Below are 27,540 nucleotides of genomic sequence, written 5' to 3'. Positions count from 1 at the left end.
AATCTGTCGACATAGCTGTTATGTGGTGGAGTAAAAGTACAACGTATCAGAAGGAAATATACTCAAGCAAAGTACCTCAATGTAAGTATAGGATTTGAACCCTGAGGAGCTCTATGCTCTGACATCAAGGTTCTATGCTCTAATCTCAGAGTTCTATGCTCTAATCTCAGGGTTCTATGCTCTAATCTCAGGGTTCTATCCTCAGAGCTGACTACAAAGAACAGTTAAATATGCCAGTCGGTATACACAATATTAACTTTGTGACACCTTTAAAAGTGAGAGAATAAACCTTTGCTGTTACATACATTATAGGGTTCTACAATCCATCAATTAAATGTGAGACTGCAAATAAATGCAAACAAAAGAGACTTTAAGTTCAAACACCATGTGAGCTTTTTAATAGAAACACCAAAGATGCACTTTTTCTCGTACAAAAGAAAAGGCGTGTACTTCAGATGCAGGATGAACATGAATATGTAGATTATTTCTCCTGACCGGCTGAGCTGAGAATGTCTCCCTCTGGTGGAGAAGCATCAGTCGACATGACCCTCGGTCTGTGTACTCACTTGTATGTATAATACTGCACTGGTTATGTTTACCTCGTTAGTTACCTTTTTTTGGTCCTGTATACTATTTCTGTGGAGAAGCAATGTGACATCAACGTATAAAACCAAGTCCTCCCTCATGTGTTCACATAATTCGGCTACAACGCTGATTTTGATATTAAAATTGACCTTTGACAAACATAAATGAGAATTCTTTGAGTCACAGTGCAACATGTGTGTTGTTTTAATCCCTCTGATTGATGTATGATGATTCATGACTTAGTTGTTGTGTGTCTCTCTCTCTGATACAATCTGTGTGAGTGAGAATAATATACCGTCATAAAGTAAAGAGTTAAAAAGCTGCTTTCAAAAGAGACTTGTTTAATGTGCCATGAAGGAACCATTCGTTTCTGAAAATATAGCATTAAAAAAAACATGCATTTGCACAGTCTACTCATTTAGTTAAAAAATATTTACGCAAACTCTCGTACATGATAGAAAAATAAACATCTGTGATCGACAGGCATACAGTACATTTTGTTTAAATAAGAAATGCAAACCCTTTCAATATTTACACCTGACAGCACGTATTTAAACCCACGCCCTTAAATATTCCAGTCAAAGTTCGTCCTCTCGCGCGCTGGTTTCCTCTTCCTGTTCCTCTTGGACCCTCCGCCCGTGTGTGGTGGAGGATCCTTGTGGTCCTCCCCCGATCCAGCATCCACATGGTCCTGGTTGTCCCGCCAGCTGTCGGGCACCACAGGGAAGTCCCCCGGGGAGAGCATGGGGCGCCCGTACACCTTGCTCTGCAGGTCGGCGATGTCGTTACGGATGTCGGCCATCAGCAGGAGCAGGAAGTCAAAGGAGCCTGGAGCGCCCTGCCGAGCCAAACAGACGCTAATTACTCATCAAACGTCCGGTTTGTTCCTCACGGAGATCATTACGATTACTCTACTTTATTTTATTGCAAGTATCGGCATAGTATCGCGATATTTTGCGTGGCGATATTGTATCGATACACGGAAGCCGAGTGTCGATCTTTTATTTAATCAATTCTAAATGTTTTTTTGGTCCTAGAATAGTAAAATCAATTTATTTTTTGTTGACAAAACTTTCCTTTGGGGACAATTTGCGGTGGAACAAAAAGCTAATAAATCTCAATATATCGCAATACTCAATGTATCGCAGTATCGTGATAATATCGTATCGAGACTTAAGTATCGTGACGATATCGTACCGTGGGACCTCTGGTGATTCACAGCCATGATGGCGAGACATTTCTTGTAGAGATTATCACAACAGAGATCCAGCTGATCGATGGACTTTGTGCGACTGAATCGGTCCTCATGATTTGTGAACACGAGCAGCATCGGTGTTTATCTAAGAGGACAATGCTTATTCTGCGCTGGAGACTATTTACCTTGAGTTGACAGTTTCATTAACTGTGTTTTCTAATGTCCAGAGTCCCCAGTGCTCCACTTACTCAGCCACGCTTCAGTTCTATTTCACTGTATATAATGATAATGGTAACAAGCTGCATTAGTGCGCCATCAAAATAGATATAGCTGGAATCTTACTGGTGGTCCGACGTGCCCAGGAGCTCCTCGATCCCCCTGGGGAAACAAAACAAATGTTTATCTTATATGAATTACAGATGGGAGAAAAGCACGAGAATACATCATATAGTTGAGATTTGAAGGGCAAGAGGAAGGTCGAGCAATGTGAGGTCAGAATGAGACGAATCACAAGCAAGAATATCATTTTAAGGTGTGTTTTAGTGTATTGTGGAAGTTTAAATTCAGGTTAGATTTGGAATTAATGCTCCAGCAACTGCAAAACATTAAAATGGTTTGAGACAAAATAACATTGACTCCACTGCATCACTACCTGAAATATAAGAAGACAAGTTCACAAAACACATTTTGACTTGACTTTGCGTCTTCGTGAAGCTAAGCTAATGTGCTTCCTGCTCTTTCTTCACACACTAGTGAACACAGAGACATGAGAGTAGCTTCTCATCTTCTCATCGACCTTCTCGGCAAGAAAGCAAATAGTGTAATTTCCCAAATTCTTGAACTTCTCCTGCAACTGTACCTTGTTCATGTGACACTGAACATGCTGCTCAGGAGACGCTACGAGTAGCACGCTGCTGTTGACCGACGGCAGCGCTCAGACGGACCTGACGGCTGCGGGGTCACACTGGGGCTGTGCGTGTTTTGGCAGATGGTTTGAATTTGTTACTTGGAGACACAGATTCTCATCAACCTCCAATCTATCCACACAAACATCCCAGCTGCAGCGAGGGAATACCAAGGTACTATGTCAAGAAAGCAGATGCACCTAAGTTGATCCATACGAGACCCACGAGCTAAGCAAACATTGTCTCTTGGATCTCGTTATAGCAGGAACACTAACAGAGCTGCAGCTTCAGACCTGGAGCTTCTCCTGTGTGACATGGACGACTCACCAGAGAAAAGATGGTTTCAAAACCAGATTCCTGTCTGACTACCATCACTTTTACTACTACTTGCACTACGTATTAGCAGAAACTTCCTCAACGAGCTGCTCTCAGTTGCTTCTGACTTCCTGCTGGATCACAGAGCTTCACAGTCCACGTTCACTTGGCACAGAGAAGGGAAACTCACAGGAAGTTGGCTTTTTTTTAAGTGGCTAATTTTGTACCACTATCATTGCCACAGTCTCAAATTATGTTTTTATTTGCTTTATCTTTATTATTGACATTACCAGCCAAACTCCGTATCTGAATGAGAGCAACAAAGCACACTGCGGAAGTCTGAAGGCCAAAACATCGTAATATTGCAGCTCTCTGATTGTCTTTCATAGGAATATCATAACATGAGCGAGAGGGCACGAGCAAATCTGCTTTAATACAAAAGAAATGTGAAAAATGCAAAGTCAGATCTCACCGTAACCAGGATGGAGACTTCATTGTGCCTCTTTAATCTAAGGCTTAACCATCTGCTGGAGCCTTTTTAAAACACTCTGCCTGAGGCTGTGAGGGGAAGCAACACAAGGAAACAAAACCTTACAGTCGTCCTTTTGAAAGTCGGTTACTGCCTTGCTCAGTGGATCCAAAGGTACCGCTCACACAATCCATGTGATAATCCAGACAATCGACCTCACACAAGTTACCTGATCAACTCTTACTGACAACCATGTATGCAGGCGGGCGAGCGAGAGAGAGAGAGAGAGAGAGAGAGAGAGAGAGAGAGTTTCAGCTTTAGTGTTTTCTGGAGAAACACCCAATTCACAATAAGTCATATCTATAAATCACGAAGAGCAAATTTGTGGTAAAATAAATGTTCCTTATCATTTTTACTGCCACTTTATGAGGAGCAGGTAAACCAGCAGTTTAACAGATATACAGCATGTTTAAGAAATGACAATTTGGTTTTATGCATTTGTAATTGAAAACATATACACATGTTTAATACTTTATAAATAAGTCTAAATAAATGCGTTAGGCACAGTTTGCATCTCTCATTCTTTTAGTTGTATTTTCTCAGTAAAACAAACGGTTTAGATTCAAGTAGCCAACAATTATCTGAACAAAGGAACACTCAGGCTCCTTCAGGCGGTTTAAAGGAGCGCTGCAGATAGAAACGTTAAATAAGAGACAACGGAGGAAATTCTGCATCTTTCTTTGCGGATCCTAAAAACAATAATCTATGACCGCTGTGTTAACCGCTCCAGACAAACAGGAATCCTTTGATAGAATCCGTAATCTCAAATCTGAGTAGGCAACTACAAATTATCCAAGTTTGGGCCAAGAAGCTCTGCTGCCAGGTTTAATGTTTTGAACATCCAGACACGGCCGCTCGATGCTGAACAACAGCGTTCTGCTCGTGTGCACGATGAGAAGCTTTCCTTCCCAACGCGAGCATCAAAGCACAGCCTGTTGCCGTTTGGCACACCTGTCTTCCTCCCTCAACTCTTGGCACACCTGTCTTCCTCCCTCAACTCTTGGCACACCTGTCTTCCTCCCTCGACTTGTGGCGGCTTGTCGAGAAGCACGGAGCTGACGATTCGGAGGAATCCTGGCAGCGACTCGTCTCCCGCTTCCCGCCCTGAGAGATGTTGAGACGTTTTTCGATATTGAGAAATATCTTTTTGACAGACAAACTGGCAGATGAGCCAAATGTATCACGATGGTATTTGGGAGCCTTTTGCAACTCTTTTTCATCTTTTCTTTTCGAGAGAGGCCAAGAGTCAAATTCTGCTGCCAACATGAATGACTCGCTGCGTGAAGAGGCAACATGCTGAGACCGCTGTCCTCCGGAAAGAGACTCATCTACAATAGTTCTGCAAAGTTAGGTTTCACACGGACAGAAGTGTCATGTGACCTCACCTTTGGGCCGTCTTTTCCCGCCGCTCCCGGAGGCCCCTGTTAAATGGAGAACAAAATGTTTTTTAAACCAGTTTCCTTTCACTCTCCACAGACGTGCACGATCAGATATCGCGAGGGGAATTCACATGTGACCATCTGATCGCGTCTCCCACCCCTCCACTCAGAAACGTGTTCATGTTCGATTCAAGACTTCCACAGAAAACTCATTTAGTCTAAATCTGTTTCAAATTCAAAAGCGACATCTGCATCGCGCTCCACCAGCGTTGATTCTCTGAGATTAGCTCTGTGCCCGCCTCCAGGACATTCATGAGTGACGTCGGCTCGACGGCAGAGCGCTTTGATCTGGTTCCTGGAATAATCGTCATTAAAAGAAGTGTGAAAACATTGTATAGGGAGTAGGGGCAATATTCAGATCAGCACCAAGCCTGCGAGTCACACAATCCACGGCATTCATCATCTCTAAAACACTGACGTGCAGACAAACACGTCAGATGTTCAGAATCTAATCTGTTAGATTAGAACAACTCTTTCATTCAGAGCTCACCAGCATGTGCAGCGATTAAATGTATGAACAGGTCACAGATATAAAGAGTTGTGAATTAAAACAAGGATGGAAATGTCAGACGCACACACACAAAGCAAGAGATAACGTTTTACTGTGAAAACAGTTTCCAGACTTCTGGGTTTGGCCTCATGCAGCTCGTGATGTATAACTAACTGCGAGTGTCGATGGTCTGATTTATCAATAATGAGACTGCGTAAATACTCAGGCTTTAAAAACTAGAAATATGTCTTGATGGCTACTTCCTGCACATTCTTGACGCTGATCCCAGACTTTAGCACCGAGGGTTCACACTCGCGAGCAAGACGGAGCGCAAAGACACAGCAAGCCAAAGAAAACAAGTAAAGCCGAAAATGGAGTCAGACGTCGTTGTTATGATAAGTGTTTCATCCCTTTGCACCTTGTGGAAGTTTAGCTTTCTTAAAGAGTGCGAGTAATGGGATGTTTCTTTGTGAAAGCGCAGTAGACACTTGGTTGCGCTCTAGTCAAGCTCCTTTAGTTAAAGACAGATCAGTCCCAGCCCTCGTGGGCCTCGTCTCACGCTGCAGGATTGCAAAAGTACCTGCATCGTTTTGGTGAAGAAGTTTCATGTGCAACATAAATTACATTAAAAAGAGCTTTGCAAGGTTTTACTGCATTCATTGTTGTCATCCAGTTTAATGTTGTAACTGTGAAGGGAGGAACTAAATCAACAGAACATAAAGACAATGCAAGAAGCTCACACATGAATTCATACTGAACATCTGGGCAGTTGGTCAACACAACATCATTTACAATGACGGAGTAAAGAAAGTCCTGACCACAGGTCCTCTGGATCCCCGCTTGATATGAGACAGGTCTGGTGTGGGTCCAATGGGCCCCATGAAGCCTCTGGGACCAGGAGACCCAGGGGCCCCCAACAGCCCTGGAGGGCCCTCTGGTCCAGGATCTCCTAAAACAATCCAGACTGATATTAGTGAACTAAAGACAACTCATCACACACAAGCTCAGTCAGGCAAGAGCTCGTTGGTCTGTCCTGCCAGGAAAACTTTATATCCTCAGCTATTCATCTGATGCCACCAGCAGGTTTATGTTTGAAGCTATTTCATAAATCATGTGACGGTTCTGTGAGCGCCATCAGCAGGTCAAACAGCACATTTGTCCGGCACTTTACTTAAAAAACAAACTCTACAATGCAAATGAACGACAGTGCCATCAGTCTCAGCTGTCGTGTTTATTCATTATTTACAATATTAGCATGCTTATGCTACATAAAGGGCGTGGTGACTCTCAGCTTGTTAGCATGCGGATGCTAGCATGTCTCTTCAAGCTACAGCCTCACAGAGCCGCTGGACTCGACGTCTTGCTTCACACTGAACGATCCCTGCTGGACTCAGGCCAGTTTCCTCACGCAGAGTACGGCTTCCTGTTATTATCTTTAACTTTATGTGTTTACCTGGAGGGCCGGGGAGACCTGGAGGCCCCGGTAAAAATATGGACGACGTCAGGACTTTCTCGCTGGTCATCTGCTCGGGGACGTCGGCGCTGTTTGACAGCATGGTCATCTAGAATATGGACAAAGAAATATTGACTTAATGAACAGGTCAACCACAATAACTGAATGATCGATCAAATAAACAGAGCCGACCAGAAGACATATTCACGTCTTTGTTTCCTTCATTTGGAAATGATGTCAAACGTGTAACGATCACGCAGTTGTCATTTCTACATTTTGTGTTGAATACAACTTTAAGTAAAACTACGTTAACGTCATCCACCCAGCGAGAGATGAAAGCTGATCCTCCATCTGTAACCCAGACAGATGGAGGGCCAGGAAGCCCCTCTGCATTATTGAGCAGACAGAGCAGAGCGGTCCTGCTCTGTCTGCTGAGCGGCATCCTCGGGAAAAGTTATCTTTGATCCCAGAATGACATCATGTGGATACGGCAGTCCAGAGGGACACACTCCTCAGACCTCGCTATGTGGCAAGGGCATGCAAAAAAAACTAGCTTATGTGTGCAGACATATAACCACACACACACACACACACACACACACACACACACACACACACACACACACACACACACACACACACACACTGAGCAGAGAACATCATGCTGTGTCCTTGCACACACGGGTTTGACGGTATATTCATTCTCTAACCTTACGATGACACCAGTAAATGCCAATATTCTGCAATAATAGACAGTATTGTTGTTTTCAATATTTATATTAACATTATAGATCACACAGCTGCAAGCAAAATACATAGTCCATTACAGCCGGAGGTGTTCAGACGCCTGTAAGATTACAAGCAGGGAAATGCAACCCCCCACTGTTCACACAAGCTGCCCACCAATTCACACCTGTGGATTAAATCTACCAGCTACTGTGAAGGGAGTTCGTTAAGACATTTATTTATTGCTTAAGTGCTACAATAAATCTCAGGGAAGCTGTAAAAACCGGCCTGCTGCTGTTTCTGAAATACTGGCAGACCTGGGCTCTTTAGAAAGAAAGCGAGATCTTCAGGTGGTGATAAAGAAACGGAGCAGTTCTGCAGATGTTTACATTCAGCTGGATAAAGAAGGAGTTTAATGCTCACCGGGGACTTTTTGTGTTCAACTATAAATACATAAAAAAGCACAAGTACCATTAAGATAGATAGATGACATGTCATATTTGTGAAATCCATATTTTCCCATTTGTTTTCCGACTCTTACCTTCTGTTTGAGCTGCAAGACAGACATCCTGATCTGGTGGAAATCGTCACATGTGGCTGAGCAACTTCCAGCATTCATCACGTTGTCAGACTTCTCAAAGAGATGCACGGCTGGGAATACAAAAAGAAGAAGAAGAATCTTTCACAAAAGTTACCAGAAAATGTGTTGACTAGATATGTGGAAGAATGGACTATGATTTGAGTGTGTCTGTGTGATAAAACAATCCAATTAGAAGAACCAAACACAGGTTTGTGACAGGTTGATGAGCTGTTGCAAACTGTGTGAGCTAACAAGTGGTTTACAGTGCAGGATGTATCTCTCTGATCAATGTCCTTGGTGAGACTCGGGGTTGTGGTTCACTTAAGATCCTGGTTTTAAACAAGACCGTGGTGTTAATCTGTCAGAGCCTGCTGGCAGGACTAGTGCTAAGCTAATGTCTGACTTCTGCCTCTTCTGAGGGTAAACTCATGCAATGCAATCACACATTTGCATGTTTGGTTTTCAAAGAACATTTCTTTCCAGTATCAAGAACTCTTTCTTCAGAAACTACTTCTATCAATTCTGTAAAAAGAAATGTCCTCATAAAATGTTTAAAGCCAGGTCGCTTGGTTTTGTCTCTGGCCTGCAGGACAAAGGCCCCTTCTGTACAAACGCATCTATTCTCTGGAAGAGTGGAAGTCTGGACACTGTTTCTACTCTGCGCTATGAAGCAGCAGGAGAAGACTATATGCACCATGGTTTCTCTCTCCGGCTTCGTAGGTAATGGAAGATAAACTCCTGGGAGGAAGTAGCCCCTGAACGCCTCGTTTGCAACTGAATCTGGGGCAAAAAAACACTTTATTATCGCCTGGACCTTTTGTGATCTTTTCCTTAAATGCATCCAGCACATCCAAAGACCAGGAGTCGCGGGGCGGCGGGGATGTTAGGGAGACAGAAATGTTCTGACATGCACAAGGAGCTGGGATGTGTAATGAGTACCAGGTGTCTATGTGTGCAGCACCCCGAGCGCCCACACCCATCCGCCTGTCTCCCACCAAACAACACCGTGTGGTCCGGTCCACATCGCAGGACACTGTGCCCTTGAAAGAAGAGAAAATGTCTGAGTAGAAATATTATTCTCACCTCTCTCCCCCTTGGTGCATGTTTTCCCATCTTCTTCCAGGAAGTAGCCTTTCTCACACTCACACCTGTAGGTCCCCACAGAATTGAGGCAGATCTGAGAGCACGTCGTCGTGTTTTCGTCTGCACATTCGTTGATGTCTATACATCATCCAGAGAGAAAAAGAAGATATGTATTGACCATAATGTATTGGCAATGTGTAATATGATGCATACAAATGCATTCATCAGTCAAACTGCTATCAGATAGATAGAAGAGAGCAAGTTTGTGACTAACTGACCTTCATGTTCATTACGAATATGAGTACGTAAGGCGTGGGGAGTTATACTTGAGCTCACCCAGACAGTAGGGCTTCTCTCGGTTTCGGTGACGCTCGCGGTCGTAACGATATCCGGGGTAACAGGTGCACACCACGCGCCCAAAATGATCCGTACACTGTTGCTCACAAGGGGCGCCAGCACACACGTCATAGTCTACAGAAAGACACGAGGCATTTCATCACACACTCACGAGAAAACACAAGAAAAAACACAAGAAAGTTAAGTGAACATCAAACGTTACAGGATTCAATGCTTATCGCATATAAATACAAGAATAATCAGTGATACACAAGACAAAGCGTTCCTACCTTCAGGAATGCACTGGCCCAACACAAACTTGAAGCCATCGCAGCATTTCTTTCTGCAAAACATCACATTGACAAACGCTTCAGCAGGCAAAGCAACACACTTCAACAAGGTTTCACATTTCCATAAGACGAGCTTAAAGTTTGACAGGTAACATTAATAAAGATCTGCAGAATTTGTTGTGATCCAGTGATTGTCTGGTTACATTTGTGCTTTTTAATGTGGATCACACACACACACACACACACACACACACACACACACACACACACACACACACACACACACACACACACACACACACCTTTTCTTTCTAATTCTCTTCAGAATTTCCTTTCTCATCCATTCATTTGAACTCATAAAGGCCATGTTGAATCACTCTTTATACAAACATTGTGTGTGTGTGTGTGTGTGTGTGTGTGTGTGTGTGTGTGTGTGTGTGTGTGTGTAGGCGAGAGAGAGAACTACTTTGAGGTGAAGCAACAAACCAATGTGCGTTTCTTTAACATCTTCTATGTGGCATAATTCCCTCATCTGTGTTATATTAAAACCAGCTCCATGATAACATATTGCTGCAATATTCCAACAGCACGATTCTCGTCCTCATGAGGTAATATTCACCTCTGACTTACACTCGGCGCGAAGGAAAGGTGCAACCAGGTGTTACTTTCAAACAGGAGGTGATAAAAAATCCAATTCCAGCGTGAAGTCATGGCAGTAAAGTGCAGTCACACTCACTGTGTGATGGTGCTCACCAGCATTGAGCAACTGTTGAAGTTTACTGACATTTATTTTACATAACACGATCGATCTGTGCTCAGCTCTAACCTCATAACTCTACAGCTATGCTAGCGACTCTGTGAGTCTGAACGCTAACATGAGCAGCATGCTAACATGAGCAGCATGCTAACATGGCAGCATGCTAATGGTACATGAGCAGGATGCTAACGTGACACAACATGCTAGTGTGCAGAAAGTACAACCAACACTTTAGCTCAGTGTTGCTAATTAGCGCTGAATGAATCTCATTGGATAAAATGTTTTACCTGATGGTAAAATGTGCTAAATTTACAGTTATTGGATCACTAAATGTATTGATTCTGTTCTCTGCGGAGAATATAAACGTATGTTCTACTTTTCTTCATAAAAATACATCCTAAATTTGACCTAAAATGTCATTCAAATCCACAAATGTCAAATGAATGATGCCAGAGGAAAAGTAGAGATCAACAAAGTGAATCTGGGATTCATCCTCTTGTGACCATGAATCTGAATTCCTGCTCCTAAACACGACATCCCAGGAGCTATAAAGAGATGCAAATGATAGATGAGGAACAATATGAGGGGAATGTTGTGAGAGAGTAAGAAAAGCAGCTTATGCTGCATTTCAGAGATCTTTTCCTCAAATGTGCCGTTAGAGGCTTAGAACGGAACGAAGGTGAGTCAAATAATCTCTTTATTCAGTTTCTAATCTTATTAAAGTCAGATTTTCCATTTGCTAACTGCTTTTTTATTCATGAATCAAATGATGCGTTTAAAAAAAGTCATGCTTTTTGAAATATGAAGCTTTAAACTCTGCACTACTGCAATCTAAATGCGTATTCCTTCTCCAGTCGAGAGCTTTTATCGTCATTTTTATGGGTACAGGATACACAGCAGCCAAGTACTGATTTCACTCACACAATTCAGTATTTACTACTTAATGACAGCAGCAATGAGGTGGTTCACATTGTGTGATTCTACACATGAAGAGGGATGAAGACTGAAGGTTGTCCAGATATTGAATCTGATTAATCAATGATTAATCAATGTACACTGGTGATTTACTTCATAAAGTTGTTATATGCTATAAAGCGCAGTAGTTGCAGTTGTGTAGTTACATTTTCAAGTGTGGCACGCACTTCTAGTTTCAGCTGTACTTTGTGTTAGTGCTAATAATGTTTACCATGTTGGTTAACAACATAGTATACATTGTGATGGATAGATAGGTAGATAGATAGATAGATAGATAGATAGATAGATAGATAGATGCACATTATACACGTTAAACATTAGTGTGATTGTATCGGTGAGCCGTTTGTCATGCACATGTGAGCATTACAGTCTCACAGAACTGCTCGCATGCTGTAGACTCATATTCTTGTTTATAAGCTCTTCAGCGTGTTTGTTTATTATGGACTGGATGGCAGTTTGATAAAACCAGTTACCAAAACATCCTAAATTACTTTTATGTATGCAGGATATTTACTAGCCATGGGAGTACTGCACAAACTCAGTAAAATGTACCAGTGCATGCTGAAACGTGCACTGATCTGAGGATGGTTTCCTGTGTGACTCAATATTTAATGTCCCCATGAAGACAGAAGGAACTTATAGCAAATAACCAGCTTAGCAAAATAACCAGGGTTAGTTGAACAACCATGTGAAAACAAACATCCATGTCGTCTCCAGAAGATCATGAGAAAGGCGACGTCCCGTGGAAACGGGTTCATCTCTGTGTTCAAGTTTATTTTCTACTGAACTGAATCTTTATTAAATTATAATTCAGAGGAGAGGCTCGTCAGCTCAAACCAATACTTACTGTACTTTATCTCACTATACTATGTAAACTCATTTAAGAGATATTTGGTTACAGTATTCCTGAGGTTGTCCTTTCTGACAAATGGATTTAAAATGGTGGAATTATTACGTCGCTTTGACAACCTTTTCTACTTTTCTACTTTGACATGAAAACAGGCGACCAGGAGAGCGGCCGACACGCAAAACCAGACGGTAACGCCATGACGGTGTGCAGGTTAACACAACACGGCTGGTAGAGACGCCGTGATGGACACGGGCTGAAGGTCAATGCCGACGACACGAGTCACAGTCTGCCAGGTCTCAGAGATAAACTGCTGATATGAATAATGTTCTCATCACACCAGATGCAGAGCGACATGTTAGCACTGAATTGTTCAGTTAAAACAACATGAAAACTAATCCACTGCTGTTCTAGTGTCGGCTGCTTTGACATGTGTGTATATGGTTAGCACTTAGTACTCGCAGTACAAATACACCTTTCCAAAAGTGTTTAAGTAGCTCGAAGTAGATTTGTATGACTTTCCCATAATGAGGGCCGAGTTAAATGCAGCTGCATGAAGAGTGTGAATGAACCGTCACCTTTCATTCAGCATTTCAATAATACATCAAAAACATGATTTCCTCCCAACAGATTTGTTTGCACTGAAATAATTGACAGAGTCAATATGAGGCATTGATCCTGAAAAGGCTTTAATAGTCCGGCCCGGCTGCTCTCGATGTAAATCACCGTCCACAGTGACGCACTAGAGGACAGTGGAAGAGCACGATATGAATGTGCCTTTGTTGTTTTGGGATCTAACAGAAAAAAAACTCCTCTCCAAAAGATTACTCACGGGTAATTAGAGATGAAGCTCTTAATAATATTCAGCACACGACAAGACCACGCCGAGTCATTATGCACAGAGCCTGAGCACTTCTCACAACAACAGAAGACAATGCTGTGCAGGCTTGTTAGCGCCCGTGTGCGTTATGCAAATCAGCAACCAAATTCAAAACACATGCGGTTTTCATTCATATTCATGAGAGCGAGAACAAGAGATCCCAAAAGCATTCATGACACTTTGACAAGAATTTCAATGAGCTTCTAGAGTCACATGCCCACACACACACACACACACACACACACACACACACACACACACACACACACACACACACACACACACACACACACACACACACACACACACACAACCAGCTTTTTGACTGACATTTAACTTCAGCAAACGAGACCTGCACTTGTTCAGAAAACACACCTCACAGGCAATCTGATTGTTTTGCCACCTGTGACTTTTTTTCCATCCAAAAGGTTATTTAATTTTTCACCAGTGATGCATATAATTTACCAGGGGCCTCTCTGAAATCTAGACGTAGATTAGTCTGACCTCAGTCACCCGGGTTGAACCACAAGCGCTCTAATTACCTTACAAACAGCAGACCTCCCCTGAACCAACATGGCGGAGTGACCTGGCCCGGCTTTGTCTTGTGAGGAAACACACTAATTCACACCGACGTACACACACTCGAGTGGAGGCAACTGTGCGCGAGCGAACACCGCACAAGGACAGCGATGCATCCAGTACATCCAACTTCGCACGAGAGGCCCTCTTCGTCACGTCCCAGCATGCTCTTCTTTCTTACAGGCATGGCGATCACACAAATAAAGGGTATCACGCACAAACACACACACAGCTGTGAGACAACACACGCAGTCTGCTCAGCGGAGGCTTATTTGTGTAGCAGTGATATACAATAACATGTCTGCATTCCACTCACCAGAAGCAACGCAACTCCGTATCAGCCCGTCCATGCTGGTGTGGATTATTAAAGAAACACAAATCAATTCATAAGCTGGCTCCTGCTCACACTGGCAAGCTTTTTGCAAGATTAAAATCATGCAACAACATCACAACCCATTCAACATGTTGCACAAAACCCTGTTAAATCAGACCTTTCCTCATCAACAATAACTCAAATGAAGCAGCAGCCTCCAGGTCCTTCAGCTCATCCAGATGGAGCCGCGGTTTCTCTCTTTTTAGCCGCGAATTTCACGTTGAAAACTCGAGCGCTGGCATTGTAGACCGTAAAGTAATCCAGAAGACAACTGTTCATCCTGCAGATACACTGCCAATGTGATGTGCTCACCACTAGAAGAGGCAACTCATCCTCTCCTCAGCAGCTCACTCGTTATCTTGTTGACTCAAAAGATCACCTGACACGTCATAAATCACTCTGCGGAGGACTTTCCAAATATTAGAGATATCCTTAGAAACTCCAACACACACACACACACACACACGCACACACACACATCAGACTTCCTCTCTGCAGTTTCGGGGTCACCTCACAGTGTCATGTGAAGAAGTGAACAACGAGGTGCGCTGCAGTTTGTAAGGCCTCCTGGTTTGTTTTTGGAGGTTTTACATGATGTCATCTGGATATAAAACTCCTGCACGTCAAAATGTGCTTTGCTGTGAGCACGCACTGGTCGTCATGACAGATAAAGTTCAGCAGCACATTAATAAATTCAAGAATAGACCAAATACAGTATATTAAGAGGGACAGTTCACTTCTGCCAAGGCTGGAGCCAAAAAACAACACAACACCCGAGGAGAGCAGGTTTATAGAGACACATTAAGAAAACAAAGAGATTCCTCAGAATTCATGGATACCTTTTGTGTTTTCCAGAAACGTCCAAACTGAAGGAAAATAAATCCACTGTTGGAAAGGTCGTGTCTTCTGCTAAAAATACTTCACTTGGAAAAGGAAAGAATCAGACATCAGGGATTTCTGCAGAGCAGTTTCTCAATAGACTTTTAGTCATGAGTCCTAATGCACCAACATTCCTCTCTTAATTCTGTTGCTGTGACTTCATATCTGCTGCATTATGGCTCATTATTGTCAGTAATTATAATGTAATTACAGGCGGTTGTTTGGAGATGCCATAAAAGGTAAACCATGTTGGAGCAATATGTTTTTCCACAGGCTGATATCTGTCTTTTGGAGGCTGTTACAGACACCAGCTGTAGAGATATAACCCCGGAGCACTTCACAGTATCGCTCAGTGTAAAGACTAAAGGGACATTTCATAGACTGAAGGGTCCAACAACAACTCAGCTGCTTAAGAGCTTCATGCAAACTCTGACACTTATAAGGAGGACGGATTAGAGCCAGTTGTTACCGGCTCAATACTCAACAACAAAGAACATGGGCTCAATAAACCACAGTGTCTGGTGTTGTACGGAGATAACACCAGATACAATACGGGATAAAAGTACTGATGATTGTGCAAATGTGATTAATGCAGAGAATATTATACATATATTATAACATAGTTCACATGCACCTTTGAGCTTTTCCACCAGTTGCTATTTGAGGACTGACTGGATGAACTCTGCTGCAGTCCTGACCCACAAAGGATGAAACACAAACGCAGTTGATTCGACAGAAATCTAAACGTAATCCCAAATGTAGATTATGAGGCATGACATTTTGCAGAAGTTGTGAGACTTTGTGTCCTCATTTAGTTTGTATTTAACGTTGCAAACATCTCCTTAAATAAAATCTCTGCAAAGCTGTTTCTTCTGCGTGGAGCGGCTGCTCAGAGGAACGATGGAGCCCCATTTGACCACCAACACGCTGCGTTAACATAACCTATTGGTGGATGACTGTTTGAGCTCAGCGCTCGCAGCATGGCGGTCACGCGATGCCCTCGCTACGGCCCCTCGCTTAAAACACACAAGCAGCCCTTTTATTGTCATCCTCTCTCTTGTGACATCTCCAATAGGAAGGCCTGGTGAACGTGTTGTCAGAGCAAGTAGCAACGCAATAACCTCACAAGTTGAAAGGGACGGTTGCTGCTTGATGAAGAAACATCTGCCATTATAGAATATTAAAGCTCATTATTAGAGACATACACTAATTTGCCTTGTTGCAGAAACTTCAATGAATTCCACTTTCCTATCTGTGCATTCAATATGAAGCTACAGCCGGTTAGCTTAGCATAAAGATAGGAAACAGGTGGAACTTGGCTCTGTCCAAAGGTAACATAATATGTCAGAATCATGAGTAATTAACATCAAAAACCTTATTTGTTTAAACTTACAAAGTGTAGAAACTGCTCCTTCCCGTCAGAGTGTTATGAATCTCATCTTTCTCTTGCCACATTAATTTCCCAAATCCAAAACAGTAAACAAATGTCCCCCATTAACAGAATGAATTATTGTTAAAATGCATGGAGACTAAACAGTGGTTACTCTTGGTGTGGCAGAAAAGAGTCACTTGAAGTGAGGACCGTTCTCCAGATTAACGCTGCGATCCATCTGCTGTTAACAGACACTTTGGCCGTGTGCTGCGCTCCTGCTGTGCTGGCATCTGCAACATAATCCAACAAAACCGGCGGTTTTTCAATGAGATTTACTGCAGCAGAGCACTTCAGCTTGGCTCAGCCTTCGGTGAACAGCTGGAGACAAAACACAACCCGTCAGCTGGAACACAGGCAGCCCAGGCAACTGCTTTCCCTCAGCGGCGTCCTGGGCTCAAGCAAATGAGAGAAGACTCCGGCCACACGCTATAAAACGTGTTTTTTATGTCACTTTTTTTAGGTCGAGAAACTCGAAATTTCATCAACTTTCACTTAAAAAGCTGCGGACAAGTGCAGAGGTGGATGTCAGTGACAGTGACAGGTGAGGAAATGACACACAGCACGGCTGTCTGCTGTCAACACAACATGAACTCACATCACCACGCTGGACGCCAGCCAGACATCAGCATCACCCAACACACTGAAGTCACTGTGGAGCGTGCAGCCGACACTTCAGGGAGATGTGGAGAGAATCACCAAGCGATTATTACTCATTTAATTCATTCGTTCAAAATGAATTTGCAAATGGTGCAAATAGATTTTTAGGAAAACGGATCCCTGAAGAACTGAACTCCTGAAAGGTGAACTAAAATAACACTTATTATTCAGTCATTTCTTTCATCACAATATAGAAATGTAATGTTCACTCCAATATTACAAAATATTAAGATGTAAAAAGCAGACGTTCTTGTTTTTCTCAGCTCAGACCTTTTAGTAGTTTAACAAGGAATATGTACATTTTAGTAGATTATATACAGTACAATTATAAAAAAGAGCTCTCAGAAAAATAAATATATATACAATACATTGAAGCCACAAAGCAGTGAGTGTTCAAGCTGGTGCCTGAGAGAGAAAATCAATATAGTTATTGACTGAGGAGCTAGAAAAGGCTCAACAGCAGTCGCCCTTGGGAGCTGCAAAGTGCTGCAAAGTGATGCAAAGTGATGCAAAGTGCTGCAAAGGGACTGGAGCCGCTGTCCAGAGGACGAGGTGCGTACCACAACGTGCTGGATTCCTGCTTCTTTGGCTGAGAATGAAACATCTCTGTTGGATGGGCTGCCGTGCAGACATTCGTAGGATTGTCTCTGTTGGTGCAATCTGCAGGGGAACATGTGCCCTCAACATATGCTGGATGGATTGGGACGACAGTTTGTTCAGATATTAATTTCCTTGATGGATTTATGAGCCTTGTTCGACAGACTGAACAAAGGGAATTGTTAACACTCAATGAGAAGTTTAATGAACTCCATTTCATGTGTTCATCTTTTGTCAATTTGTGAAAAAGAGTAAAACATAATATTTTGCGTGTTTCCATTTGAAGTAATTATTATAAATTGGTGAACAGTATGTTTTCCATATAGTTGTGTCATGGCTGGAGGTGATTATGTCAACATGTCAGCTAGTTACTGTATTATATTTCTCCTGTATGACACGAGGCAGTTGAGGTATGCAACATGTCAACCCACTTGAGGCTTTGTGGTTTTCATGGTATTTTAATACTTGCATGTCGTGAAATTGAATATTCTGTCGAGGGATTGAATTAGCTGGCATTGACCAACTTAGATTATAATTTAAAATAATACTATGAATGCCCATGTTTCCTTATGAATTAAAGCCATCCGGAGAGGCGGCACACTGAGCGTAACTCAAACAGCATGAGGTCTGTATACCTGCACAGGTGGACACTGACACTGGTGAATAGCATTACATTCAATCACAACTGACTCACAAGTATTAAAATTCAGCTCAATTCTCAATGGAAGGAGCCACATCTGCAGTTTTCCCCCAAATGCGTTATTAACATTGAATCGTGCAGCTGTTTACAATTCAACACGGCTGGACTGGTGCACGTGTTCACGGTTGCTGGAGGACATTTTCTTTGGCGAGCTGCTGACCTTCAGGGCTGATACATTAGCAGCTTATTTCTTTCACTTATGGGGGAATAAAAACAACTTGCCAGGAGCAAAACAAATGCACATTGAGTTCAAACACATCCAACTGCTTTCAATAAGCTGACGAAGACGTCAAGAAGATCCAGTTTCACAATAGAAGGCGCACAATGCAGTTTTTATGCAAAGTGCGTTTTTCTGGGTTGAATGTAATTACATCTTGTACAGCGAGAGGAGTGCTGCGCGTACAGAGTGAAGGCACGGAGGCCTGAGGTTCACATATCACCACATCTCTCCGCCATTGCAGAACCACAGCGTGACCAACGCGTGACCACAGCTCAGGTCTCTGTGGAAAGAAACAGATGGGAGCGCGAGCAACAGCCAAACACAACAAGAGTGTGATTTTAAGAAACCAAAATATCAGAGAGAACATAGTTGCTACATGGATCAAAGAGGGAAACATGTATGTGATCTGAAAACGTTGAGTCGAGCGTGAAGAGGACCTCACGAGAACTCAAAGCTCACCAGACGCCGAACGCAATCCTGTAATTCCTCTGGTTTAGGATCCACTGCCATTTATTTAGCACGTATTTAAAATGACATTGAGGGTTGGAACATGTAGAGAGCGGCCTGGTGAACACCAGTAGTCATTCATAAATCAACACAGATGCTAACTCCTTATATCTTATACGATCCACAGTGTTTTTAAAGTTCATTCAGCGAGCGATTTTTTAATGAACACCTTTAGTTGTGGTTTTTAGATTTAAGTTTAGCATCTTTCTACGTGGTTTATGTGTCTTGTTTCATATGGCATTTCCTGGTGTTTGTTCTTGTTATGTGTTTTTTGTCTGTTGTGCACTGTGAACAAATGAGTTTCCCCACTGGGGATTAATACAGTTATCCATCATCTCCATATGAAATGACTCTGATTACACTATCTGTGCAAGGAGGCCTTGATGGATGACCTGTATTTATATATTTTGAGATAAAGTAATATATTTTCCCATTTATTCCTCATTTCCTTTTACAGTAGATGTCCAGATAGCTTGCCCACACATGCACATTCCTTTGAAGACAGAGGGAGGACATCCATCTTCATTTACAGCGTGTCCTCCACTAAACTGGCTAACTACTGTACAGAGCTGAAGAATGTGCAGGCGGGTCAAACGCATCCAAACAACAGCTACTAACGAGTCGGTTCTGCTGATGAAGTAAGCTCTCTCAACGTCACGGTGTTTCCAGTGAAACGTGTTTCACATTAGGTTCTTCTTCCAAATGGAAACAGATGTCAAAACGCAAAGGAACCAAATCAAATCGCAACGAAATGTTTGATTAGAATCGGAAAAGGATATGTGTTCCTAAATGACACGAAGATACGAAGAAAGAAAGAACACAAATGGCACATTTCTGAATATTTCCAACCGCTTCACTGTGATTCATTGAGTTCAATGCACCAGAGAACCAAGCGAGAGGACGTCTGCATCAGTCAGTAAGGAATGCTCTTCCACACCAACACGTCCTCTTTGCTCCACGATGACCTCTTTCTCTTCCTCGCTGCTTTTAAGGATCCATCATTTCCCTTGAAGGAAGATCTTATCTTAAAGCCGCTGTTTTACATCTCGTCTGAAATAAAACAATGCAGCGATGCTTTTAATGTTTTGCAAAACATCCCCCCCTACGGGAGCAAACATGAACGACGGATGTGTTAGAAACAGCTGCCGCTCAACACGGTCCAGCAGCACAGTAATGAATGTGTTAACGACAGGACCTGAAGAAATGACTCTCTAACAACAGTGTTCACAATATTGTGCATTAAAGTGACACAGTAATGACCGGCTCCAAGGCGTATGTGGTATGAATGATCATTATCAACAACAATAATGTTTCTTTTTGGACAACTTAACAGATTAAAGTGCAAATGATTCATGTGACTGAGCACAAGCATTCGGGAAAAACAAGTGATGAATTTAGTACCAAAATAATACTTTACACTTCTATTCTGCTGAAACTGGAACATTTAAAAGGTTTTCTTGGCATATTTAGGACAAACTAATGTTCTAAAGTATTTATATTTTGCATTGTAAATCACTTTGGGCATTTCGACGCATATGATGATGTCTGTACAACATATGATCGGCACCATGTTTCTGGGTTTAAAAGAGAAAAAATAACAAGCGAGGCCTGTTTATGAATAATGACGCCTTTCAAATGAGGTCTTTCTGCTCCAAACATGCACACACAGGTGCAGATAATGTCACCGGTGCAGCGTATTCACTAAAGTGGGACATGCACACATCATAAATCAACAGTGTGAATGAGAAATAATAACCACACAATCAAGTACCCAACAAAAACAACTGGAACAAACCCAACTTGTGGCTTTAAAGAACTTTTGGCACATAACTCTGGCACATAAAGCCAGAACGAGGTGGTTAAACGGAGCTTCAGATGCTCCAACTAAAGGCTTCAGTAAACAGACTGAGCTCAGGACACAGGATGCCCTGCTTCCTTCATACTGCTGTCTGACCGACAGAGGAAGGAATACTCTGGAAAAACACACTGTCTTCTTAAGAAATACCAGTTTCAGTTATTCCAGAAGTTGTCCCCAAACCAGAAAACAGAGCCCCGGTCGGCCTGCGTATCCATTACTTGTTCTTGCCCAAGTGGGTCAACAACACACTTTGCAACAGGAGACCGCAGTTTGTTTCCCATTTCCCGCCGACAGCAAATGTAATTTGTTTTTAACAACACAAATAGTCTTTGGCTTTGAACGAGAGGCTTAACCCAGACTTAACAATGCCGTCACTTTTAACCCAAACTATGCCGTTGCTCCATCTTTAATTCAGTTGTGTTCACGTCTCTTGGCACCGGCCTTTCAAAGGTTCATTATGGGAACGTGTTGAAATAGAAAGAGTCAACAGTTACCGCTAAACTCACTTTGTTCTGCTCTGCATTGGGGATTTGCCCATCACAGACACAGACTGTAAGCAAGAGTAAAGTTACCGATACGTCTCCGAGTCACAGTCATGCATCATTAGCTCAATCGGACAGCTGACCTCCTGAGAGCCATTTAGATGGTTTTAACAATCGACTGTGTCGGCGCTGAAGAGCGATAGCGAACGCTCGTGTCAGCTCTTTGAATCGCAGTGCAGCCTGAGATGCAGCAGTTGCATGTTCTCTCTGATTATTGATGGAAAACAGATGTGGATGCATTTGACAGGATATTGTGCATCAGTTGAGGGATGTTGGATGCGTCAGTCTGACCGCGTTGTGTGTTAGAATACAGCACACAGATGCAGCAGTTTACTGCCTCTCATGTCCTGTATTGTGTAATACAATGATGGACATTGTACTGGCAGTTTTCTCTCTCACCTCTCTGTGATTACTCCGTAGAGCGTCAACATGCCGGGGGAACAGCACCAGGTGCTGTGGATCATTCTCAGGCAATTATTGATTGGCATGATTTTCAGCCGCGTTATCTCGTTCTGCATCTGAGGTTAAATCCAGGAAAGTCAGAAGAAAGAGCTGCTGGGAAACAGCTTGGACTGATTCCTTGCTCCTTCCTCAGACACCTTATTTACATTACCATGATGCATAGCTGTCTGTTTCCAAAACTGCAATAGCTTAATATGTAGTCATTCCTAAAATACATTTTCAGTAAAAAATTTAGTTATTCCAGATGTGGTTTCGATAAATCTAAAATATTCCTGCTGAGGCACGTAGCCTCTGTGAGTTGGGAAGCCCTCGAGTAGAAACCACCAAAACATTGTTTACAACAGAACAAAAGTGTACCATCAGTTTGACGATTTTTTTGTTTCGGGTTATCTGACAAAAATCTCTTGACATGAACTGCGCTGCTCTTTTTCTTCTTCTTCTTTCCAAACAGGAAGACAAGACGAGACAAGTCTACTTATCAAGTCGAGTAACTCTGTGACGCATATCCAGCCGCACACACACAAGGTGGCTGATAATTGGATTTGTCGGTAATAAAAAAGAGACATCAAACGCCTGAGACGAGAGCAAAAGAGGCATTTTAAATAACCGGATATTTTCATGTGCAATCATCAGTTTCCCAGAAGATGGTTTCAGTCATTTCATTATTTCATTTATACTCTGTGTGCTTAATAACTCATCATACCGTCTCAGTTTGTGTGTGATTGCATCAGGAACGTCGGTACGAGCACAGACTTCTTTTTTAAAAGGACTTCAAACTATTAAATGAGGTCATTACGATCGTTATGACACGTGGGGCTGAACTGAGTTACAAGTTATCCTGACAGATGCTACAGTCGGCGTATATTGTGCATACGATCTCGACTCATTCTGCTTTATATTTATGATTGCATCTGAAAGCACGAGTATCTGGGCCTGCTGGACTCGTTCAGCTCACTGGAGGGATGACAGTATGGCAGCAGAAAACTCAGCAGAGTATTCCTCGTGTTGAAAGCGATTTGATGGGGAGAAGGAACAGAAGTCTGACTGAAGATTATTCCAAGGTGTAGAATATGTTTTTTTGATGCAAAAAACAGATTTGACGGAAGAAATACTTGAGGTTTTGTAGCCAAGTTGAACAATCAATTACTCATTTAGCCGTTAATGGCATGTTTTCACTACGGTACCATGCAGAACCGGAGTAATTACAAACAACAATTACTTCTGAACAAACTGGAATGCATTTCAGTGGAATGAATTGATGGCGGCCATTTACCAGACACAAACAATGCTGTTTGCACCAGCCAAGTGCATGAGAAGCACCATGACTATCATGTCTCACAGGGGGAGAAATGCGATCCACAGACTCATTACTGTATGAAACACTTTCCCCTGAATCACAGAGCGGGAAACAGACGGCAGCAGAGGAGGACGGAGGAGGGACAGGACGCAGCACAATGCTTTAAACCACCAACATTATTTGGAAAAATAACAAAGCCGCAATTACAAATGCCACACATTAATTACACATAACCGCTGCAGCTGTGGAGTGGAACGACTCCCTCCTCGCTTACTTTCCAGAGGATCGTTTCCTTTACTTGGTAGGTAATGCCGACGTCACACACATGATGAATCAAGCCAACGTAATCACCGTTTCATGTACCCTCTTGTCACCTAAGATACGTTACAAACAAACAGTGTTAATGTGCCTCTATCTTGAGGTAGTTAACACACTGATCTGGCTCTCATCTTGCCTTTAAGGAGATGTCATGTGATGCTTCTGCTGTTTGCTAACAGCCGCTGTCAAGTATGTTTCCACCAGGAAGGGTCTGTCTCATAAAGCAGGGTTATGAAGTCAGCTGGATAACTGAGTAAAAACCTTGGAACGCTATCAAATCTGCAACCATAGTCAGTGCATTTGCTCAGCTAACTCAATAGTCTTGCTTTGTGTGACACAAGGACACAGAAAGCGATCGGTTCATGTTCTCAGCACTGATTCACGTGACCAATGATAACCACAAGGTCCAAGCTAACAAAGGAAAAGACAATCTAATAAAGATGCTAACACGACTACTGTCAACACTGATCTCCTGGAGGGAGATGGAATAACGCAACAGTAGTGACCGCCGCTTCACACCGACGCTGTTGCCAAATTGCAACAAACGGCACACACCTTATCATTTGAATCAAACACTTATTTGGCTTCCAGTCGAGCCTTCGTGTTGCAATCAAAAGGCGGTCATAATTTAAGTGCAAATCCTGGAACCCAAACTCTGCGCAACCTCTGAGCCAAGCATATTTAACCCTGTGAAACTACAAGCTGAAAGAAACAAAGCCGGTGAGAGGAAGAGAGAGACATGTCAGCTGAGGTCCTGCTACTCCTCTTGTCCTGGCACATGTGCGCTCTGAAGGTCTCTGGCGTCTCCAACGCTGCCGTTTCACAATATGACGAATGCTCCGGGGATGAATGTTTAACTGTGCACACAGAGGAATGCCATCCTCCAAGAAGGGCCGTTTAAAAAGTCCTTCATGTGGTCCTCTCCTCCCCACCAGACCTACACAGAAGACCTCAATGCCTCTGAAATGTTTGACATTTTGAGAATACGTTTGATGGCTTTCTAGCAGCTGGTGTCACACTGAACAGACATATTGGAGAGGGGCATCGATCTTCTCATGCGATCATCTAAGTTTAGCATAAACACTTGAAACTGGGGATTAACAGCCAGCTGCTTCAGTCCATGTGCACACAATCCACCTCTAAACTCACTGATTGACAGATTGCATTGTTTATTTCGTCCCGAAAACTAAATGTTCTGTGTTCTTGAAACAATCTGATAAACATTGAAGGATTATTGGATCAATTGGGGTGGGCGCTATATTTGTTATATGCGCAGACAAATACCGTCGCAGTTATCCCCAAATGAGAACTTGAAGTTGTTTGTGTGCTTGTAGTAAGTATTGTTTGTTGTTGCTGTTTTTTCTACCGCACTAATATTACACGATAGCTCTTGAACTCTCAGCTCTTTAACTTTGTGATATATTTGTGTATAAAATACAAAGTTCAGCATTGTTCTTGTGACGGGGTCATGAGCAGAGAGCAGTGACTTCATGGAGTCTTTTCTACGTCTGGCAGCTGCTGCATATAGACGTGATGGTGGGATTCTCGTCTGTAATGTACAGGATTTATATTTATTTTGCATATTGGTGAAAACTGCATCGTCATATGAACTAAAGACAACAAATGTTCAAACAGGAAATCAGTCATTGAACCGTTTAGTGTGAATTGAAGCATCTTTTCTAGAAGGGATCTGCATGTGTTCATTGTGAACTTTAGTGGGACGCAAACTGATGCTAATCTGACGACTGCAGACAAAATGAAACTAAAACTAAAGTATCCTAAAAAAACCATCAAATGGCTTCCTGTGTGTACAAGCAACAACTTCTACATTAATATAACAGTGTTTAATAAACACTAAATGATGCTCCAGAGAGCCTTATGAATGAATGAATGCCATGTTTTTCTTTGGCAACGGAGTCTTGCCAATTTAAAATCACGCTTGCTTTCCCTTTGAGCCGCATCTCAGACATGCCAAGGCGCAATTGCACTGAAATGACGCAAACATCCACATTAATTTGATGAAATTAAGATCATTAATCTGGATCTTTGGCACCAGAATAAGACTTCTCTCCTCGGGCTGAGGGCCGGTCATCAGCTCTCAGGTGAACTGAAATGCACCTATGTTACAGTATCTTGGCTCCAAGCTAAAAAACACTTTCTCTTCCTTAAATAAACATTGTGGGAAACAACTGCGGCCGCAGCCAATAACCATAAACCAACACAATTATGTTAAGAATGTGTTTGTATTCGAGGATCAAACAGGATGTCACTGAGTGCTTGTACCACGGCCAGCAGATTGTCAAGTGATGCAGAGATGAAACCTTTTCAAATAATACACATTTGGAAAGACTTCCCGAAGGAGAAGTCCAACAATCTGGCATTACTTTAGTCCTCTTACATTTCCCCAGATAAAGACGTGCAGAAATAGATTCGCTATGAATCAAGATTGACACAATCCTTAAAATGAGTTCCCGAAATGAATTGTGTGATTTTGTTTCCTCGGTAAGTAACAGTACATCTCTCTCACCTGTCAATCATTCAATAAATACATCTTAGGATCCCTGTAAGCAGTGTGGGGCTTTTGGGAGAGTGGCATGTATCAACTTTAACGCCTTTAAACTGTTTTTTCTGTAAACTTTATCTCTTCTATACCCACGTTGATGAATTGTCTTTTAGTAAAGAACGCAGTGAATATTTAAATAGATTTTCTTTCAGTTGTTTCACTACCCTGTGAGGTGGCCCCCCATAATGACAGATTAGGGTCTAACAACTTAATCCAGGGCCTCAGACAGGAGCCGTGTCCACAGTGTCTGTGATCGGCAATAATTAAAGCCATGGAGAGTAAAATATTTACATACGGAGGCTCGTGGATTATTATATTGCTGTGATCCTTTACATTCACAACAGGATGATGAAGAGGAACATCTCCCCATGTCTCCCCTTGATTTTCCAGATACATCACAAGATAATCCAACTGAAGGTTCGTGGAGTTGTGTAACATCTGTAATGACTGCAGAATGCAGACAGTGTACAACTCACATGAACATTTGGCCGGCAGCACACGAACACGAACGGCCTCCTCGTTATGCTTTTAAAGCCATAAAACAGCCTCAGGCAACACAATTAAGTGAGTTTGTGTGTTATCTTTGTCCAGTGTGAGGCACAATACATACGTGTTTCCACATTTAAACAAAGCACAATTCAAAAACGTATTGCTCTGAATTATTTTTAAAAAATGGCACATTTTGCATCACTTAGAGCTACATTTTGCAACACTTAGAGCTACATTTTGCAACACTTAGAGCTACATTTTGCAACACTTAGAGCTACATTTTGCATCACTTAGAGCTACATTTTGCATCACTTTCAAGGCTACAAATCCCTCTGGACTGCAGCTTGATAACGTCACACTATTAACCTGAATCCACATGAATCACTCCTACCTGTAACACGTTGTGACTTCTCCGCTCGCCTTCACGCAGGGGTACTTTGTAGTGGAAATATTATTCTCTGAGCACTCCTCTCTGGGAGACAAAACATTTGGAAAAGTTTAGCTTTTTTTTTTTCTCTCCTTCATCTCATGCAAAAAGAAGTCCTCTTGTCATGTTGCACACGTCCCAAAACATTTACCCGCGACTGGCATCCTCTTCTTGGTAGGACCAGAGCAGACCTCCAGAGAAGTACATGCAGGTGACGGCGAGCAGAAGAGGACTCCTGTTGTGTTTCAGTGTCAT

At 42.5% G+C, this 27,540-nt stretch overlaps 1 protein-coding gene across 1 annotated transcript; it reads right to left on the bottom strand.

Moving 5' to 3' along the window:
* Positions 1-455: 455 nt before the first annotated feature.
* Positions 456-27,540, bottom strand: ccbe1 (collagen and calcium binding EGF domains 1). Its single transcript, XM_068574473.1, has 11 exons — positions 27,437-27,540; positions 27,250-27,330; positions 9,927-9,979; positions 9,637-9,771; positions 9,301-9,438; positions 8,179-8,288; positions 6,912-7,020; positions 6,277-6,407; positions 4,915-4,950; positions 2,123-2,158; positions 456-1,423 (listed from the first exon to the last, which is right to left on the bottom strand). The coding sequence occupies exons 1-11, from the start codon at positions 27,538-27,540 to the stop codon at positions 1,151-1,153; spliced, it is 1,206 nt and encodes a 401-aa protein (XP_068430574.1). The 3' UTR covers positions 456-1,150.

Source organism: Clinocottus analis, unplaced genomic scaffold (assembly GCF_023055335.1).
Source record: "Clinocottus analis isolate CAN_PGR_092001 unplaced genomic scaffold, fCliAna1.0.p SCAF_13, whole genome shotgun sequence".
Taxonomy (NCBI): domain Eukaryota; kingdom Metazoa; phylum Chordata; class Actinopteri; order Perciformes; family Cottidae; genus Clinocottus; species Clinocottus analis.
This window is presented reverse-complemented; position numbering and strand designations above follow the sequence as displayed.